At 40.0% G+C, this 22,023-nt stretch overlaps 1 protein-coding gene across 1 annotated transcript; it reads left to right on the top strand.

The window, feature by feature from the left end:
- The first annotated feature begins 8,286 nt into the window (after window positions 1-8,286).
- Mmp27 (matrix metallopeptidase 27) lies at window positions 8,287-19,928 on the top strand. The gene is made up of 10 exons (XM_004661865.2): window positions 8,287-8,426; window positions 9,488-9,726; window positions 10,850-10,998; window positions 11,091-11,222; window positions 13,543-13,704; window positions 13,881-14,001; window positions 15,415-15,545; window positions 16,304-16,463; window positions 17,865-17,968; window positions 19,687-19,928. Exons 1-10 carry the CDS (start codon window positions 8,325-8,327, stop codon window positions 19,926-19,928), a joined length of 1,542 nt encoding a protein of 513 aa, XP_004661922.2. The 5' UTR covers window positions 8,287-8,324.
- The last annotated feature ends 2,095 nt before the right edge of the window (window positions 19,929-22,023 follow it).

Raw genomic sequence — 22,023 nt, forward strand, 5'->3', positions numbered from 1 at the left:
TGCATCTTTTGCATACAGTTTCATAGTAGATTTTAGTTACACTTAAGGGTAATAAACAAAATAGAGAATATCCTTTGTTTTTACAGAGAATATGCTATTTTTTACCTTTAGAAAGAAATATGGAGAACATAGATTGTGGATTGAATTGTGCCTGCCCTCAGCTAAGAAAAAAGATAAGTTGAATTCTTAACCTCAGGCTACTTATGAATGTGAGCATGTTTGGAACCAGGGTCTTTGCAGATGTCATTAACTAAGTGAAAGTGGCAAAAATGGGCCCTAAACCCATTTGTGTGTCCTTATTAAACAGAGAGAACTTGGGACATAACTCTGTGACAATACATTTGCCTAGCATGCAGGAGTTCCTGAGTATGATTATAGGTATAGGAAAGACACACAGGGGGTGGGGGGATGATCCAAATCATCCAAAGATAGAGACAGAGATTGGGGTGATACATCTACAAGTCAAAGTATGCCAAGAATTGCCAGAAAGCAGCAACTAAGAAAAGGCTATGCAAGATTCACTTCCACAGCCTCCAGAGAGGAGATCCTGGCCCTGAGATCTTGTTGAATTGGGACTTCTGACTTCCAGTATTCTGAAAAATAAACTTCTGTTCTAAACCACTAAGTTTGTGGCAGTTTGCTAGACATCTGCACTTAAGAAAAGAAAGCAACCTAAAATTGGTAAGGGGCTCCTGCTAAGGATAATGGGACAGCTTCCCAGGGCAGCAGCAAGGGGACATTCCACTTCCTCTCCTCCTTCAGTCCTGTTCTCTCCTTATAGAGCACAAACAAGTGGATGAACTGGATCTATAGCTCCTCAGCTTTTGTTTTCCAGGGATACATAGGTGGGCACACTTGCTGCACAGAGAACAGTACTGGACATGAAATTCAATACAAGTCATCAAATTAAGCAGCTTCAGTGAATAAATTTGCTATTCGATTTTTTTCTGTTGACAATTTGAGGACTTATTGAACCGTAATACCTGAGCCATACATCAAAATCTCTGTCACACAGCTTACAACACAATAAACACTGAGCTGTTAAATATGTTTTCCATTAGCACATTCTGTTATCATTCTCCATGAAAATTTGTACACCCCACAGATAATTAATGTGACATTTTATCCTAATTCATAACAATGAATTAAGGGATGTGGAGGTAACTCAGCAGTTGAGGCATTTGTCTGTGAAGCATAATGACCCAGCTTTGATTCCCCAGTACCTACATAAACCCAGATGCAGTTGCACAAGGTAGCACATGCATCTGGAGTTTGTTTGCAGAGGCTATGGGCCATGGCATGACCATTCTCATTCTCTCTCTCTCTCTCTCTCTCTCTCCCTCCCTCCCTCTTTTTGCAAATAAATAAAAATATTTTTAAAAAACAGAACAGAGATCGAGAGATGGCTTAGCAGTTAAGTCACTTGCCTGCAAAGCCAAAAGGACCCAGGATTAATTCCCCAATTCCCATGTAAGCTAGATGCACAAGGTGGCATATGCATCTGGAGCTCATTTGCAGTGGCTGGAGGCAGTGTCTTGAAGCCCTGGTATGCCCATTCTCGCTCTCTCTCTCTCTCTCTCTCTCTCTCTCTCTCTCAATAAATAAATTAATAAAAAAAGTTTGTGAAAAACAGAACAATGAGTTAAAAAATAAAGATTGTTATTTTAAATGACTGATTTAGAATTTCTTAAAATGCCACCAGAGACTTCATGTGAAGTACAGAAACAGCGAATATGAACTATCTTAGCAACCATTTTTATATTGTTAGCATTATTATACTAATACTAAACTTTTAATAGCTGTCACAGTTTATGAAATATTTTGTATGTATCATGTCCTCAAAAATTATCTTTGCTGGACATGGTGGCACACACCTTTAATCCCAGCACTCAAGAGGCTAAAGTAGGAAGATTCCTATCAGTTCAAGGCCACTTTGAAACTGCATAGTGAATTCCAGGTCAGCTTAGGCTAAAATAACACCCAACCTCAAAAAACCAAAAAGAAAAAGAAAATCTTAATAACCTTATCTTATTTCACAAGAACAAAAAACAGAGGCTAGGATATATTATATATATATATATATATTATCATTCCACTTATTTGTTCAATCACTTAGTCAGCAATAATTAGTGAATCACTTTCAAGTTCATGGTGTTGTGCTAGACAAAGTGAGAGAGATGTATAACCAGCTCATTACATCAATGTTACAAGTGTTAGAAGAACGGCCTGTCCATTTCTAGCAATAGTTAATTTCAGACTAGCATTTTTCTAAAACTTCCCATGATGTCAGTTTTTGAAAGCAGAAAGACCCAGAACACTTAGGGTTGGACTTTGTCACAGCAAGGTGAATTATACAAATCAGAAGTGTGCCAGGGGAATGTGGTTTAGGACACTAAAGATATCATATACAGTTTTGCTGTTAGGAGACCAAGGTGGTGGGACATAGGAGTGTCTTCACTAGAGATATCACACACTCTTTTGTTGTTAGGAGACCAAGGGGTGGGAAATAGGAGTTTCTTCTCAGGAAGAACTTACCAATACAAGAAAAACATCTACAAATATAGACTCTAGGGAAACCTCAACATGGCAGGGCTGTTGGTTACCTGCCCTAACATCCATTCTTCATTTTCTCCACTTCCCTATCAACAATGAGACTCCAGTTCCTTTAGGATTAGCAATACAGTCAACTAAGATTGTGTGGCCTTGCTTACAGATAGATGTGGCCATATGTTTAATTTAATAGTCAAAGTGTATAAAGTGAATATTGTGTACAGCTTCTCAATATTAAGAATTGCCTGTTTTGGCTCAGCAGTTAAAGGTACTACCTTGCAGAGCCTGATGAACCCAGATTCAATTCCCCAGTACCCACATAAAGTCAGACACAAAAAGTAATGCATGTGTCCAGAGATCCTTTGCAGTGGCAAGAGGCCTTGGTATACCCATTGTCTCCCTCCTTCCCTCTATTTCTCTCCCTCCCTCATAAATAACTAAAAACATTCTGAAAAAATAAGTGGCTTTGTGTGGGTGGCATCTGAAAAGATAGCTCAGCGGTTAAAGAAAGGCATATTTGCAAAGCCTGCCAACTCAAGTTAGATTCTCCCAATACCTACATAAAGCCAGACAGAAACCAGTGCTGCATTTGCAACCCCAACATACCTCTCACAATGGGAGGCAAAGTGAGAAGAATCTGGAGCTCATGGACCAGCTGGGTTGAAACATTTTAGCCATGGCAAGAAACCCTATCTCAAAGAAGGTGAAAATTGCACAGATACCTCTAGTGTGTGACCTACACTCATGCACCATGCATGCTTACACACACACACATTAACCAATGTTTAAATCAAGAATTTTCCTTCTCTTTTCTTTCCTCCTTGCTGCCTGTATATACATGCAATGGTTGCATTTTGAGAAGCCACATAGCATGAGGCATTGCACTAAGAGGGTACAGTAAGATGGCAGATGTTTCCTACATTCCTTATGATACAGAGTTATTATAGAAACCTTGGACTACATGAGGAAAAGGGAAATTTTGTTTTTAGTAACCATCTGCTATTTTGAATTGTTCTCATTGAATTGATCTCATTCTACTACAGCACAGGGAATGCTTGGGGCCCAGCCCATCTCCTGCAGGAAAGACCACCACTACACCAGACCCACTCATGCTCATGAGAGCCTCCAGCCAGCTTTTGTTTTTTTTCACTCTTCTTAAACAGATTGCATAATTCAAAGTCACTAGGCATTTAAAGAAAGATTACAATGTGAAAAATAAAAACCAAAAAAGAAAAATGTTTGAGGGAACAGAAAATCCCAGGAGCAAAAGAAAATGTGAAAATCAATGAAAGTATGCTTACCTTTAACACTCTCCAAAGAAAAACTATATTTTAAAACCAAAAAAGTCCTTAAGTACAAAAATATCATAATAAAGAAATGCAGTAAAATGTTATTCAGAGATCTGGAAAGAGTTCTTTAAAATTAAAAACATGACAGCTGAAGGAAATGACAGGTAAGCCAAAATGTAACGTCGGTAGAAAACAATGAAGGACTTTTTTTTTTACTTGTTTTTATTAGTTATGTACATACTCAGTATATAAACAGCCCATGTTGGTACCATCCTTAACCTCATCCTTGCCCCCCCACCCTGAAGGGACCCTCCTTGTTAAGGTGCCAGTTATCCCCATGGGGATTGTGGGTCATGCATTGTGGGGGTAGCCATCAGTTATGGGAAAAGGCAATGTTTCTGTGCATAATGTCCCAACGTGTGGCTCTAACAATTTTTCCGCCCCCTCTTCCATGAATTTCCCTGAGCCACGTTGGGTTTGTTTTAGGTCTACTTCAGTGATAAGCTCTTGGGAGCCTCTGGAGGACTTTTTTAAATCAAAAGCTTAGCTGGGTGTGGTGGTGAATGCCTTTAATCCCAGCACTTGGAAGGCAGAAGGGGGAGGCTCACCATGAGTCTGAGGCCACCATGAGACTACTTAGTGAATTCCAGGTCAGCCTGAGCTAGAGTGAAACCCAATCTCAAAAAACCAACCAACCAAACAAACAAAAAAGGCTTAACCTGAAAGCTTCAATAAGTACATGTTCCAGAAAGAGAACTAGAAAAAGATGAAGAGAAAGTGTAAGGAAATAATATAGAAAACTTACTTCCAATCTGTTTCATGAAAAAGGGCCCATGTATTGCCTATAAATGTTAATACAAGAAGACTCACACTCAGAGACATAATTATGAAATTCAATAATAACTGGGTGTATTAGTTGCTTTCTCATTGCTTTGGTCAAATACCTAACAAGAAGCAATTTAGGGAGGAAGGGCTTATTTTGGCTTACAGTTTAAGGTCCATTATGGCAGGGAAGACAGCTAGTCACAATGGGTCCAAAATCAGGAACTAGAGAGTGCTGAACACTGCTGCTTCACCTCTCTTTCTTTGCTTTATTCAGTCCAGAACACAAGACCATGGAATAGTGCTACCCAAACTTAAGATGGACATTCCCACCTCAATTAACATGACCCAGATAATCCCTCACATGCATGCCCAGAGGATCATTTCCTAGGTGATTTTAGGTCCTGTCACATTGATAATCAACATAAGCCATCACAATGGGTAAAGAGAGAATTTCCAAATTTTTTATGTTACCCAAAATCAGAATAGAAGCCTTCTCAAAAGCAACACTAAATGGTGGAAATCAATGCCTTCCAAGTTCTGAGGGAAATTTATTTTAGCCTAGCCACAATCTCACCTAAGTGTGAGGAAGAAATAAAGGACATTCTTAGACACAAAAAAATGTTCAAAATCTTCATTTTCCTTATATTCTTCTTTAGAAAATTCTTAAAGCTATATTCTGATAAACAAAAGAACTAATTAATAAATGGATAGAAATTAAATCCAGGAACTGGGAATATAAAAGAGTCATGAGAATGCTCTAATTGAAAGATAATAGCTTGTGATAGACTTGGATTGAAGAAAATAAGTGTCTCAAAGAAATGACTTCAAAAGGAAAAATAGTGTCTCTAGATTTCTTATGTTTGTCTACTTTGAAAAGGGCTTGGGAATTCTACTGACAAACTTAGGATAGGACTCCCAACTAAAAACAAAAATCAATTCAGCTACCAATTTCAGAGATGACAAAAGTTGGACAAGAAAGAAATAATCATAGTAGACCATATGGCTTCCTTGTGAGTACTATTTTCTGTAGGCATTTTAAAAAATAAAACAATGGTTAAGGGCTAGAGAGAATGCTTAGTGGTTAAGGTGCTTGCCTGCAAAGCCAAGAGACCCAGGTTCAAGTCTCCAGGACCCACATAAGCCAGATGCACATGGTGCATGTATCTGGAGTTTGTTTGCAGAGACTGAAGGCCCTGGTGCTTCTATTCTCTCCCTCCCTTCCTCTCCCTCTCTCTCTCTCTCTCTCTCTCTCTCTCTCTCTCTCTCTCTCTCAAACAAATAAAAGTAAGTTTCTTAAAAAAACAATAATTAATTGTTTAATAAAAATTTTGCTAACCCAAATTAGGAAAATGGAGGGCAGAGATGACTATTCAATCCTCCTCTTCCATAGAGGGACATTAATGAATAACATTTAATATAAAAAAGTCAAGTCATGGGCCTGGAGAGATGGCTTAGCAGTTAAAGTGCTTGCCTGTAAAAGTTAAGGACCCAGGTTCAGTTCCCCAAAACCTCATAAGCCAGATGCACAATATGTGCACAAGATGGTGTGTGCATCTGGAGTTTGATTACAGTAGCTAGAGGCCCCGGTGCACCAATTCTCTCTCCTCTCTCTCATAAATAACATTAATTTTTAAAAAAAAAATCAAGTCATAGCCTAAGCATTCTATTTAGAAAATGGGAGTTAAGTGATAAGAAGAGGAAGTTGTAAAAACCCTTTAAGGTTATTCTGGGGAGTGGGACTTGAAGGGCTGAAGGGTTGGGACAGGGGACACACAATTTGGATTGTTATTTTACTTTTGATAACTTGGTAACTTAAAAACTTTTTCTCAAGTGTTTTAGAGCTTAAATATCACAGGAGAATAATCTAAGAGACATAAATATACTCATGCAAGCTTCCAGATCACTATAATACAAATCTTGATTATATCTACATACTGCCCTCCATCTTTCCCTTACCAGAGGCTATTCCATCTTTCCACTCTACATATGGAGTAAACGAGTAAATATTTTTGAATGTGATTTACACCAGAGTGAGCTTTACATGCAGAGAATTATATGACTACTTAGCTTTTAAGTTATGTTACAACAAAATTCTTCAGAATATAGTCAAGGCAGAAAATTTGGAAAGGTCTACGACTGAGGAGCTAATACTTAGGAAGAATGGGAAAGAAATGCCAATGATTGGTAAAGTGGGAGAATAAGTGAGAGGAAGGGAAGCTGTAACAAGCAGTGGTGCTTCATCTGAAAGTGGCCAGCGTTAACCAGGATAGGACCCATTGAAATAATGCAGAGGACTCTCACACTGTATCTTCACTTCTCACATTAACTTTGGCCTTCAAAGTCCTTCCTAACCTGTGGCATTCATCTCCCCAGCCAGCTGTTTTCTCCAGACACCCTTGGTCCTATCTACCCTGACTTTCTGCAGATTGATTTGCTAGAGTGAGACCAGATTTCCCGTAGCTCATGTCTGTAGCATTTTTGCTTCTTACGGAGTCCCTCCACTCAGACACCCACCTTCCACCTGTAAGATTCAATTCCTTCTCATGTTGCAAGACCCAGTGCCAGCCTGAGGAAAGGCTGTGCATCCTGCAGGAATCATCCAGGCCACACCCATCATCAGTCATCTGTCTGCCTCTGGGCCCTTCTCAGTTGCCATCACTAACCATAATTACTAAATTGATTGCACTGAGGAGCACAGAGAAGAACAGTAAATCACACTTCTGGGTGTGCTTGTGAGGAGTTCCCAGAGATGATTAAACAAGTTGGGAGACCCATCTTGAAAGTGGGCTATACAACCCAGTGGATCTGGATACAAATGAGAAGAAGAAGGATGCCCACTTGTGCAGGCATTCTCTCTCTCTCTCCCTCTCTCTCTCTCCCTCTCTCTCTCTCCCTCTCTCTCTCTCTCCCTCTCTCTCTCTCTCTCTCTCCCTCTCTCTCTCTCTCTCTCTCTCTCCTTCTTGGTTACCATGAGATAAGCAACTTTGCTCTGCCAGTCCTTTTTACTACAATGTGCTGCCTCACCATGGTCCAGAGATAACAGAGCCAGCTGGCCAAGAACTCAAACTGACTCAAAACAAAGCCTTTATCACTTAAGTTATATTCCCAGATATTTTGTCACAACAGTGAGAAGTCTGGCCCACGCATCCATCTTTTCTCCACTTTTACCGCTTCTGTCCACCTTCACCTGTGCTAGTCTTCCTAGAAGTCTGAAGTCTCCAGTGTGACTATGTCCACATAGAAATAACCACAGCAGCAGGTGCTGGATCAATTTACCTTTATTAATTAACATAAACTTATTCTTAACGCAATTGTCTGTTTATATCGTGCTGACAATATATTTAAAGCTTTTCTTCAAAAGAAAGTGATTTCAAAATTCATGAGAATTTATGTGTACAAAAGCTACCAACTTTACAAAGATAAAACCGGCAGCTTACTGGTTGCTACTTAAATTGAAATGCGCTTGATAAATAATCACAGACCATGATTGCAAAATCAAGTCCATCTAAGAAAAAAGAGCAAGCCATGACACATTTCATGGCAAGTGTCCTTTACTGTTAGTAATTAAATGAAGACACAAGCCAATCCATGCCACGTCTCACTATTTACTTTCTAAGTTCAGTGCAAACAGAAACAGGCTTTAATTGAAGAGAAAGAAAAATGAAGAGCCTTCTGCCTGCACTTTTTCTTTTCATAACATTTTCTTCAGCATTTCCTGCAGACCGAAAAGTGGAAAATGAAGAAGATATGCAACAGGCTCAGGTACTGTGTCAATAAATGCTAATAACAAACTATCAACAAAATGTTCCTTTTTAGAACATTTGTTTTTATGTATTTTATTTATTTATTGGAGAGAGAGAGAGAGAATGGGCGTGTCAGGGCCTTTAGTCATTGCAAATGAACTCCAAACGCATGTGCCACCTTGTGCATCTGGCTTATGTGGGACCTGGAGAATCAAACCTGGGTCCTTAGGCTTCGCAGGCATGCACCTTAACCAATAAGCCATCTCTCTAGCCCTAAAATGTTCTTTTTATTGCTTCCCTCAGGACCTAAAATGATGGCAAATTCCTGTAAAAGAGTCCCAAGCTTCCTTGTGAGAAATCAGGGAATTTCACGAGTTGGCCTATGAGGACATGAAGAAGTGGGGTGAGGGATGAAAGGCGGAGGTAGGGTACGCAGCAGAATTTGCTCCAACTTTGAACAATGGTCACCAAAGGAAACAATAGTGAGAGGAGACAGTGGGGCACCTGGAGGAAATGGAGATCTCGGTAAACATGTTTCAAGACAACCAGGAGTGCTCAGTCTATCATTTGGAGCCTTTATATGCAGATAGCTTATGAGTGTGAAAATGAAAATTCTATGGCCTCGGTAATTAACCCATAAAAATCAGTCCAGAAGTTTATTTGTTATGCTTGGTGAAATCACATAAATTTGCAAAACAGATAATTATCCATTTGTTCTGAATTTGCTACAAGAAAATACCAAGATGAAGGCTCTACAGAAACCTGTAAGACACGCCATCGCTTACCAGGTAGAAGCAGCTATGGTCTCCTCGGCCGGAGTTCCATGGGCTGTGTGGTTTGGCTAAGTCTCCTCACTCATAAACCAGCTGACACTTGGCACTGAATGAACAGGGTGATTCCTTTCTCTCCTCTTCCCATCCCCCCTTCTTTCCCTCACTATTTCCTTTTTATGCTCACTGCCACTGGAGGGGATATCAGACCATTGTCTTTTGTCGGAAGAGGAATATTTGCTATTTGCTCTCCTGTAGTTTATGGTTTTTTTTGTTTTCTTTCTTTCTTTTCTTTTTCTTTTTTGGTCAGGCTTATCTCAACCAGTTCTACTCTCCTGGGATAGAAGGGAGTCATCTTGTTCAAAGTGAGAACCGGAGCCTCTTCGAAGGCAAAATTCAGGCAATGCAGGCATTTTTTGGGTTGACAGTGTCTGGAAAACTGGACTCAAGCACCCTAGAGATCATGAAGATGCCCCGGTGTGGGGTGCCCGACGTGGGGCAGTACGGCTACACTCTCCCGGGGTGGAAGGAGCACAGGCTCACATACAGGTAACATTACTGCCAGCGTCGGTCAGCTGACCCACCGAGCTAACACCAAGAAGGAGTAATGGTGATCACTCATCCTCCTGACCCTGCCGTGTGCATGCCGCTTTGTGGGCTGCGTGGGTTCCATCCTCCCCGCTAACCTGCTGTGCAGATGCACAGAGGCTGCGTCAAAAGACCGTGTGGCCAGGATCACACAGGAACGTGGCTCTAGCAGATAAGCTCCGGTCTCTAGGCCCTGCCTTCCCATGCGAGCTCCGGAGCAGTTCTGTCGTCTGTAGTCTTTAGTGCGTGCGTTTGTGTGTCGTTTATATGTTGAATGTGTATGTTATGTGTGGTATGTGGTGTGTATTTTAGGGAGTGTGGAATATAGTATGTGGTATGTGCCACGTGTGGTATACAGTGTGTGTATATGTGTGTGTCAAAGTTGTCAAATTTCAAATCTTAGGTGGGTTTCTGTGCAATGTGGGTTTTTTTTTCTGACGAATCTCAAGGATCAGGTTATTGGCTCATTGCCCAAAAGAAGGCGACTTGTGATCTCTATGTGGAAAAAAAATGTCAGTGACCTTAACCACTGCTCTGGAGCCTTTGACTTGTATTTGTCTTCCTTCATCTTTCTGGGTCTTAGGACTTGATACCAAAATAAGTTCACAAGATGAGAAATATGAACAAAAAATATTTTCCAGAATAACTCTGTGAGACTCTTCAGACTCATTCTGTACAATACATGCCCAAGACTGAGTTCTATAAGCCAAATAAATTAAAGTAAATCTCAACGCCTTTGAAAATATACTTATAATGGACTCACATATAGTCAAACATATACATGTGGTTAGTGCTATCCCATTTATGGTGTGATCTTACAAAAACCCAGTTAACATTTTTGAGCCCTCTTTATTAAGTGCTATAATAATACTAACTGATTCATAGGGAAGATGAAAGGTCTTAATTAGCATATGTGAAATTACTTCACTTAAATAAAGTGATATGCAAATATGATTAAAAATTAACAGCACTGTACCAAAGGTTAGCACAACCCATACTGGTAAGCTACAAATGGTTTTGTACTTCACGTGTATGGGGGAGGTGGGGTTGGCATCACAATAGCTACATTTTTATCATATTTCAGAATAGTGAACTATACTCCAGATATGCCACGAGCTGATGTGGATGAGGCCATTCAGAATGCTCTAGAAGTGTGGAGCAAGGTCACTCCACTAGTATTCACCAAGATTTCCAAGGGGATTGCAGACATCATGATTGCCTTTAGGACTGGAGGTAATGTGTGTGGCAGCAAGAAAAATACAGCTACTTTCTTCTTGGGAGATTCAAGGAGGCTCATTTTTTCTCTTCCTATAATTGTATCTCAGTCCATGGTTGGTGTCCTCGTTACTTTGATGGTCCCTTGGGAGTCCTTGGTCATGCCTTTCCTCCTGGACTGGGTCTGGGTGGTGATACTCACTTTGATGATGATGAACACTGGACCACCAAGGATACAGAAGGTGGGAATTTATCTTTATAATTTTTTTAATTTTATTTTTATTAATTTATTTGAGAGACAAAGAGGGAAGGGAGGGAGAGAAAGAGAATGGGCATGCCAGGGCCTCTAACCACTGCAAAAATAAATAAATAAATAAACTCCAGACACATGTGCCATTATGTGCATCTGGCTTATATAGGTACTAGGGAATTGAACCTGGTTCCTTAGACTTTGCAGGCAAGCACCTTACCTACTAAGCCATCTCTGCAGCCCATAACTTTCTTAATGAGAAAATGGTATCATTCTAAGGAATCGCTACAAAGAATCACTTTGAAACTTGTTGCCTTTTGCTTCAAACTTCATCTCCCCCATAATTGTCTAGATTCCAAGATGGAATTAGTGATGTGTTCAATACCTATGCAGACAATTGTGCAGTTCTGATACTCTTACAATATGGCTAGTCCTAGTGTGATCTAGCCTTCTTTGTTTATTAATACACTCATTCACATATCCATAGTGCCTGAGGATCAGCTATGTGTTCATTTAATGCCCCAAAGATGTCCTAGAAAAGTCCTGGCCTTTCTGAGATTCATGAGCTTGTGCCTAACCCTGTTTGCCCCTCACCCAGGGCAGAATTGCTCCATACTGTACCAATGATGGAAGTCATCTATAGATTGAGAATTGAAAGGAGACTCTGGGGAAGTAATAATTTTGAGATTACAACTAAGGAATCATTGGTGGATTCCTGGCTCATAGAACATTGATGTAAAAGCATGAACTTTTTCTTTTCTAACTTTTTCATCAGCAAAGGCATTTGACACTAGTTCATATATCTAACCTATTGCTTTAAACTAAGTTGGTTTTATTTGTCTTAGTGGGTCTGACTAGCACTGGAAGTGTATTACTACTTTGCAAATATAAGTGAAAACTTTACTATAGTAGCACTGTATACATTAAACAAAAAAGCAGGCTCAATCAATCCCCTGGTTCTTTCCTTTTTTTCCTATTATTGACCAGACCATTTGGGGTCTTGGGTCTGGCCTCCAGGGTCACAGGAAAGTACTAGTTTGGGCTCGCCTGGTGAGCAGAATATAGAACTTTGGTCATTCCTGGCCCACTTCTTGGGTCAGCTTTACAGCTTCTGCAAATATGAAAGCCAAAGGCAGAAAAACGTTGCAGCCACTCATTGCTTCATTGGAGCACAGGAAGCAACTTTTCTCCCAAGTGCTGGTAAGATGTGTCAAGAGGTCAGTACTAGCTGACTTCAGGCAGTGGGGGAATCTGTGAGCTGCTGTCTTTGTCACATGGTTTAGCATCCAGACAGGCACGATATGCAAAAGGAACATGGGCACTCAGACAAGTGAGAGATGGAGAGATTTGTGCCTTGTTGTATCTTCTGCTGAGATATGATCCAATATGTTTTTGGTCTTTGTCTTAAGATAGTGTTATAGTAACTAATACTGAATTATTACCCAGATAAATGATTGTGCATATAAGAATCAACTACTGAGGGCTGGGGAAATGGCTTAGCGGTTAAGGAGTTTGCCTGAGAAGCCAAAGGACCCTGTTTCAATTCCCTAGGATCCACATAAGCAGGATGTACAAGGTGGCACAAGTGTCTGGAGTTCATTTGCAGTGGCTAGAGGCCCTGGCATGCCCATTTTCTCTCTGTCTCTATCTACCTCTTTGTCTCTCTCTCTCATTAATAAATAAATAAAAAGAATCAACTACTGAATGTCAAGACTTCCTCATTCCTTTTAGTTATTTCTAATCTCAAGTGGGCAATCATTCTCCTCTCTCTCTCTCTCTCTCTCTATGTATTTCTTTTCCTTTTCTTCTTCCTCCTCCTCCTTTTCTCCCTATCTTATACCCTCCTAGAGCCTTATAAATGCTTGGTAAGTGCTTGTTGCAGTCAGGTTCACATTGCTCATAGAAATCACCCAACCAAGAGCAGCTTGTGGGGAGGGGGGCAATGTATTTTGGCTTATAGGTTCAAGGGGAAAGCTCTACAATGACAGTGAAAATGATGGTATGAGCAGAGGGTGAACAACACCCTTCACCAACATCAGGTGGACAATAACAACAGGAGAGTGTGTCAAACACTGGCAAGGGGAACCTGGCTATAACACCCAATAAGCCTGCCCCCAACAATACACTGCCTCCAGGAGGCTTTAATTTCTAGTTGCCAACAGCTGGGGAACCTAGCATCCAAACACCTAAATTTATGGGAGACACCTGAAGCAAACCACCACCGTACTCTTACCATTGAACTAAATCCCCAATAACTATATATTTTTCAATCAACTCACATACTCATGTTTGTTGTTGTTGTTTTTATTAAGGGTTCAACTTATTTCTTGTAGCTGCTCATGAATTTGGCCATTCCCTGGGGCTCACTCACTCCAATGATCAAACAGCTTTAATGTTCCCAAATTACGTCTCCCTGGATCCTAGCAAATACCCACTTTCGCAGGACGACATCAACGGAATCCAGTCCATCTACGGTGAGAAACATGATAAAGCAGCATGAGAACTAAACAGGAAACCCTTCAGAAAGGAAATGGAGAAAGTGACTCTTGCAATACCATCATGAAGCAAATGCTCACTTAGGAAAGATCCTTATGTAGACATATTTCCTATACCTTTTTGATTCATTGTGGTATTTCTTTTCTCATTGAAGGAAGTCCACCTAAGCCACCTGCCAAGCCAAAGGGTACCCCTAAGCCCCACACCTGTGACCCTGACTTGACTATGGATGCTATCACCACCTTCCGCAGAGAAATAATGTTCTTTAAAGGCAGGTAAAGCCATTCCCTTGACACTCCAACTTCCTATGAAGGTTGCACTTTGCAAGGGAAGTAAGGGTAAGCAGGGAGCGCTGAGCACATGAAATGTGTACCTTTCACTCGCCTATACATGCTGTTTAAATGTTTTGCTATATGCATTTGTCTCATGCCTGCTTGATAAATTAATTTAAAATGTTTTGAAAGCAACTGTTATGTTACCATAAGAAAATGAGATAATCTTTTTCCAATGACTTCTTGACCAAAATTAAACACTAATCCCAATGGTGTCCTAAAGTCAATTTAAACCTGATTAGCCTGTTGTTAAATTGTCAGGAATTTTACAAACCTTTTGCATCAGCTTAAAACCAACCACAGTTGGAATGTTTACATAGTTGAAATCCTGAAATTAGCATATGCTAAAAAGCAGGCCTTGTTCCTGACTTGGCACATAAACAGCCAGTTGTTAACCATGTAACAGCTCACCACTGACCATTTCTTAATGTTGTATCAAAAAGTGTTTTTTGTAGAGGTAAATCTCTTCTTTCACTGGGTATAATTTACTGAACTTAATTGCAACATTGATACACAGTTATGTTCACCATGATTATATTTCAGGACAAAATATCAGAACATGTACTATTTGATAAGGATATAAAGGCAAAAAGAAAAGAAAATTTGAAATAGGCTCAATTCACCCAGGGCTCTCTACCACTATAATAATGTGGTATCACTGCCTTGGTCTGGCCAGCAGAGGCCAAGAGAGTCTGCTGTAGGTATTAGAGGGGATCCATTGTTAGAAGGAATGGAAAACAATGATTTCTCAGTTATCATTCATGGATTCAGAATTTTACAGCCAGAGGGAAATTTGGGGGAAATGTTTGGCAAGGTAATGGTATTTCTTCATCCCAGCAAATATCCACATCAAAATTTCCTCTTGGGATGCTTGATGCTGGCTCACAATATTGGGTGTTGCTATAAAAATGAGGCAACTATGCAATCAGGACTTTTTGTTTTTGTTTTTCAGGTTAGGTTTTTGCGCTAACCCAGACTGACCTGGAATTCACTATGTAGTCTAGGGTGACCTCAAACTCATGATGACCCACCTACCTCTGCCTCCTGAGTGCTGGCATCTAAGGCGTGCGCCACCACACTGGGCTCCCCTAGAACTGTTTTATAAGATCCATATGGGTGATTTGTAACTTCAAGAACCAAGAGGGTGGGCACAAAACCATATCCTGACCTTAGTAATCCAGTGAGTATAAGAAAAACTCACAGCACTCTAAATTTTCTGGAGGGAAAATTGTACTAATTCTATAAACTGTTTGATGAAGATATCAGCTGATCTAATCAAAGACATGTCTGAGATTTCAACATGGCATTTGCATAGATACATAGGTTATACCTGTAAAATGATTTTGTTTGACACAGGCACTTATGGAGGCTGTATCATGATATCGCTAGTGTTGAACTTGAATTAATTGCATCATTCTGGCCATCTCTGCCAGCTGGTCTTCAAGCTGCATATGAAAGCCCCAAAGATAAGATTCTGGTTTTCAAAGGTAAACTTTCCTACCATGCTTTCTCTTCCTATTCTGAATGTCTGTGCAGGACAGTAGGTATATTTGGGTAAAGAATATAATCTCCATGCATGAATCAAGAGACAGAGATACTGCCTAACCTGTCATAAGTAACAATGAGGCAAGGGACTCTGTTGATTGTGAAGATAACCACCACCCCAATTGCACAGGGACAAAAGAAACCTATATGATAAAAATTGTGAAAGCTCATTTTTTTTCTTCCAGGTAAAGGTAATCTCTTTCTCTCTCTCTCTTTTATATTTTCCTATTATAGGATTGTCATATTTAGCAAATAAATATATAAATTGCTATGAATTTCAGATAAATAATTTTAGCAGGTCACTTATAATTAGATTTACCAAAACTATTCATTATTTGAAATTCAGATGCAAGTTTTATTATATTTCATCTAAACAACCTTACTTTTTACACTAGCCTTTAAGAACAGTTAGGGCTGAAATCAAGAAATATATCAAAACATTCAACCATTTTGACAGTTACTCAAAAGTAATAATGAAGTGAATTCATAAGAGTACACAGACCACCGACTACAGTTACATGCGATGTGTGTATAATATTAGTGGTCCAAGCAGCTAAAGGAAGTGGTAATAACAAGTGAAGAAAGGAGAGTACTAAGCACTGGAGCTAAGAGGAATGAGACATGTGGCTACTTTCAAACTCAACATCAATTTCTATCTGAAAGACATGGGTCCAAAATTTTTCCCTTTTTCTCTTCCCAGGTAAACATTTCTGGGCCATCAGAGGATATGCTGTCTTACCAGATTACCCCAAATCTATCCATACACTTGGCTTTCCAAGACGTGTGAAAAAAATTGATGCAGCTGTCTGTGACCGTAGTACAAGGAAAACCTACTTCTTTGTGGGCATTTGGTGCTGGAGGTTAGTGTATAGACAAGTAACCCTTTCATTTGATTATGAAGAAAAACACTCATAATAGCAACACTTTGGCATGGGCAAAAGTAGAACATATCTATACTTTTCTTCAAATGAATTGCACTAAAGGCAATCTCTGCTAGGAGGATGTTTCACTGAGTCCAATAACATTTCAACATAAAAAAATAAATAAACATTGGACTTGAACTAGAGAGATGGTTTAGTGGTTAAGGAACTTGCCTGCTAAGCCAAAGGACCCATGTTCAATTCCCCAGAACCCATGTAAACCAGATACACAAGATGGCACATGTGTCTGGAGTTTGTAGCAACTGAAGACCCTGGTGAGCCAATTCTCTCTCTCTTTCTCTTTTCTTTCTTCCACCCCCTCTTCCTTTCTCTCAAATAAATAATTTTTTTTTATTTATTTATTTTGCTTTCAATGAATTTTTATTTATGCTTGTTAATTGCATACATTTATGTGATTTGGTGGGACTTATCCATAATTATTTCATTACCATATTACAGAACCCATTTTCTTTCTTCCCAGTATTTGATTACTTCAATAAATACAAGAGTTTGTATTCATTTTGTTTTATCTCAAACCAAATAAATAATTTTTTAAAGGTAAAATAAAATAAAAAAATTAGTGATAGTAATGAAATGTCCCTTGACAGAAGCATATCCTGTCAAAATCTAGGAAGGTTCCATGATAAGTGCTCTGCTTGATTGACAGTTCCTTGGAAGGGCACCAGTCTGACAAATGATGGAGCCTTTTGCTCTGGTCTTTCTATTGTTAGTGCTACTGCTCCTATTGTTTTGTTGTATTGAGAATCAAACTCAGGGCCTTGTGCATTCCAGCCAAACTCTCTTCCACAGGCTTACATCCTCAGCCCTCAGATCACATTTTGTAAAATCCTCTCCATGTTTTTATTATCAATCCCATTAGTTTCCATCTCCAGGACCTGCTTGGTTCCCCCATGCCTGTTTCACTCTATGTTGGGCAATGGAAGAATTAAGCTCCCTGTTGCAGTTACCTCTGTGTTACTGGAACAAAACACACAACCAAAAGCAGCTAATGGGAGTTTATTTCTGGTTACGGCCCCACGGGGAAGCTTCATGATGGCAGAAAAAGATAGTAAAGCAGAGGCTGGACATCACGTCTTGCCTCAGCAAATGGAAGAAAGCAGCAAGAACGTGAGCTGACCTAACACTGGCAAGCTGGGGACTAATAAACCTCAAGGTCCACTCCCAGTGACCCACCTTACCCAGCAAGCTTCCACCTCCCAAATTGCCACCGGCAAGGGAGCAAGTATTCAAACAATATAAATTTATGGGGGACACCTGACCCAAAGCACCACAGCCCCCAAACAGAAAACTAGTAGAAACCTTTTTAATTCATGCATGCAGGTATGATGAGATGGCCCAAGCCATGGACAGAGGGTACCCACAGAGGACAGTGAAACACTTTCCAGGAATCGGCCTCCGCGTGGACGCTGTTTTCCAGCATAAAGGTAAGCATCAATGGCTCTGACAGCAGGGTGCTTAGGAGATTGTACTGAATGTAGAAGCAGACAGCACAGACTCCAGTATTTTGATGTTAGGGTAATTTTACTACTCCCTAGTATGTACATAGACTAATAAACGCTAATTCTGAAGACAGTATCACAAACTGAATCAGTAGGTGCTATACTATACTCTTCATGACACTATTTCAAATCTATGTAAAAAGTACCAACATTGATTTTAGTTATTATTGATCTAAGACACCCCCAAAACACACCCTCTAAAGTATAAAAGATGACTAAACTCATGAGCTGTAAAATGATTCTCAAACTTTAATGTATTCAGGTACATATCCAAAGACACTAAGTTTCAAGTATCTGTGGCAAACAGGGTTAGGGGTGAGACCAAGGAATTTGCAATTTCAATGTGATCTGAAAAGACCCTTCATCAATGGATTTTATATGTGAAGGGGTATGCACGTGTACACGTATATGCACACGCACATGTGTGAAAAGATTGGAGGATAATCTCTGATGTTATTCTCAGGAACACCATCCAACTCTTTTGGAGACAGGGGCTCACCAATTAGGTTAAACTAGCTAGCCTGTGAGTTTCAAGGATCTTCCTATCTCTGCCTCCCCAGTGATAAGATTACAGGCGTGCACTGCTATACCCAACATTTTACATGAGTACTGGGGACCAAACCCAGGTCGTCATGCTGGTAAGTCAAACACTTTACCCACTATTGCAGTCAGGTTCGTATTGCTAGCAAAAATCACCTGGCCAATAACAGCTTGTAGGGAAACAAAAATGTTTGTTTTGGCTTTCACACTTAAGGGGAAGATGATGGCATGAGCAAAGAAGGGTGGACACCGCTTCCTGGCCAACATCAGGTGGACAATAGCAACAGGAGAGTATGACAAACACTGGCAAGGGGAAACTGGCTATAATACCCATAAGCCCACCCCCAACAATACACTGCCTCCAGGAAGTGTTAATTCCCAAATCCCTGTCAGCTGGGAACCTAGTATTCAGAACACCTAAGTTTATGGGGGACACCTGGATCAAATCACCACACCCACCAAGTTATCTCCCCAAGCCCAACTGTTTTTTTTTTTGTTATTGTTGTTGTAGTTATTTTTGGTTTTGGCAGTACTTAAGATAATCTAGAACCTCACATATACTAGGCAAGCACTCCACCACCGAGTTTTATCTCCCCTCACCTTAGGCAATTTAACACATACACACAATCCATCTGCTGTATTTTCAAGGAAAGTGACCTGGAGCAAGGAACAATCATGAATACAAAATGTTTGAGTGATACAATCCACAATTACCATGCCATCTAACACAAAACCTCTCAATTTAAAACATGAAGGTATAACAGCTCCATAGAAATGAAGATGTGGGCTCGAAGCCAAACCTTCTTCTCCCGGCTGAACTTTTCTGTGGAAACCTAGTTTGAGAACCTCTGTCACAGGCCATTGTCTGGCCATTCAAAGTCACAAATCCTTTGAAATCTGTAATTCATTCTGTGGTTTCACCCTTGGAGAAACAAAAATAATAGGATGCCCTATGTGGCAGCATAAGAGTAAAATGTACATGTATAATTCCAGAACTGTCTTTGTTCTCTATAATGTCACTTAATTCAATGTTCATAAAATTTAAATGTAGAAGACCATTATATAGTTGCACAAGGTAACTAATCATGCTTTTATGCACCTAGGGTTCTTCTATTTCTTCCATGGATCCAAGCAATTTGAATATGACGTTCAGGCAAAGAACATTACCCGAGTGATGAGGGCCAACACATGGTTCCAGTGTGAAGAACCACTAAACTCCTCATTTAATTTTGCTATCAAGGAAAATGCACATTCGGGAGGAGTAGGGATATTCCGTCATCAAAATTTAAACATGTTTACTTTCAGCATTGTTCATATTCTGAAAACAATGTGCAACTACCAATAAATTCAAATGCCTAAAATACAACCCTGGAAATCTTTTAACCTGAACTCTGCTTCAAGTGAGAACTATGCCACGCTTTAGCACTTAGTTATTAGTCCTGCTTCTAAATACCTATTAAGTAAAGATTCAACAACCAGCTTAAAGCACTTCCTTCTCTCGCCCTCTCTTTTTCTTTCTCTCTCTCTCTTTCTTTCTTTTTCTTTTTTGGTATTTGAGTATTGGATTCTTTTAATAGTAAGCTATTAGATATAAACAAAATTTCTGACTCTACTTAAAGCCTATTTCATGCATTGTGGACTTGGAAACACAAGACATGTCTTTAAATACTAAAGACAGCCATTAAACTAATTTTTTTTTTTTTTTTGAGGTAGGGTTTCACTCTAGGCCAGGCTGACTTGGAATTCATTATGTATTCTCAGGGTAGCCTTGAATTCATGGTTATCCTACTACTTCTGCCTCCAGAGTGCTGGGACTAAAGGCTTGTACCATCTCCATGGCTCTAAGCTAATCTTTAGCATTCTAGTTTGTATGGTACTTTGGAGTTCAGGAGGAATAATAAATTGTGTCTCATCCCTATGTGAACTTACAAATCAGATGAGCCATTCCACTTCCCAAGAAGAAGGATGAAAGCCTGGGCAAGATACAGAGTGTGTTATAGCTGAATCACGTCCCCAACAATTAGGGGGAAGCAGGAAGAACAGGAAAGAAATGTTCTCTTCAGCATTCTGATGAAGTGATGCACTAACAATGTGTTAACCAAAAGAGAGTATACACATCTCATGAACAATGAATGTAACAGACACTTTGCCCCTTGTGTTTTTTCAATGGCTTGTGGTCAGGTATGGAAAGAGACAGATTTTAAAATGAGCATGAACAAAACTATGTGGACAATAATTATTGACCTGGAAATCCGAGCAGGTGAGACAGAAGAGAAATGGGTTCACAGAGATAACATATTTGAAGTTCTTGCCAGAGAGCAAAGAGAAAAACAAATCAGCTTTGTTTTATTTATTTATTTGAATTCAGACAGTATGCACAACTCATCAGAGAACAACTGTTAGGTATCAATCTTCACTTGCCACATGTTGAAGCAGTCTCCCCTCCCCCTCTCCTCCCTCTCTCCCTTTGTTTACTGCTGCCCTCACCATGAACTTCTAGGAAATTCTCCAGCTCGGGCTCCCATCTAGCTGTCAGCAGCCTGTAATTACAAACGCCTGCCACAGCTTCCAGCTTTTTACATGGGGTCTGTGGCTTGAGCTCAGGTACTAGGGCTTAAGTGTGAGTGCTTAATCCACCGAGTCATCACCCCAGCATGTAACCACCAGCTCTCTCTTATTTACATGAGTGGCCTCTCTAAAACACCCACCTGAAGCCAGGCCCAGAAGTGCACACTTGACATCCCAACCTTGAGAAACTGGAAAAGAAGAACAGGAATTTGAGAAAGAAAAAGACAGACAGAGAGGGGGAAAGAAAGAAAGAAAGAAAGAAAGAAAGAAAGAAAGAAAGAAAGAAAGAAAGAAAGAAAGAAAGAAAGAAAGAGAAGGAAAGAAGGGAGATAGAAAGAAAGAAGGAAAGAGATAGCTCAGTCAGGAATATATTTGCCTCACAAGCATGTGAGCCTGAGTTCCATTTCCAGAACCTACTTTATTTTCAGGCTGGCCTTGAACTCACAATGAGCCTCCTACCTCTGCCTCCCAAGTGCTGGGATTAAAGGTGTGAACCACCACACTCGGCTCCAGAACCTACTTCAAAAAGCCTAACATAGGGGCCCGGTGCTTATAATCCCAGCACTGGGGAGGTAGAGATAGGAGGATCCCTGGGGTTTGCTGGCCAGCCAGTGTAGCCTACTTATTGAGTTCTGGGCAAGTAAGAGACTGTCTAAACAAACAAAAAAAGAAAAGTTGATGGTGCCTGAGGAATGACACCCAAGGTTGGCCTTCACATGCACATGTACAGATGGGCAACATACACACAAAACACAAACACAACACACACACAGCACATAAAACACACCACTCACCTGAATGATTTGTTTCAGAGAAGAATTGCATAATGTTTTTGGCCATGAAGTTATTTTAAAAAACATGGTATATCTTCA

This window comes from Jaculus jaculus, chromosome 3, assembly GCF_020740685.1.
Source record: "Jaculus jaculus isolate mJacJac1 chromosome 3, mJacJac1.mat.Y.cur, whole genome shotgun sequence".
Lineage (NCBI taxonomy): Eukaryota > Metazoa > Chordata > Mammalia > Rodentia > Dipodidae > Jaculus > Jaculus jaculus.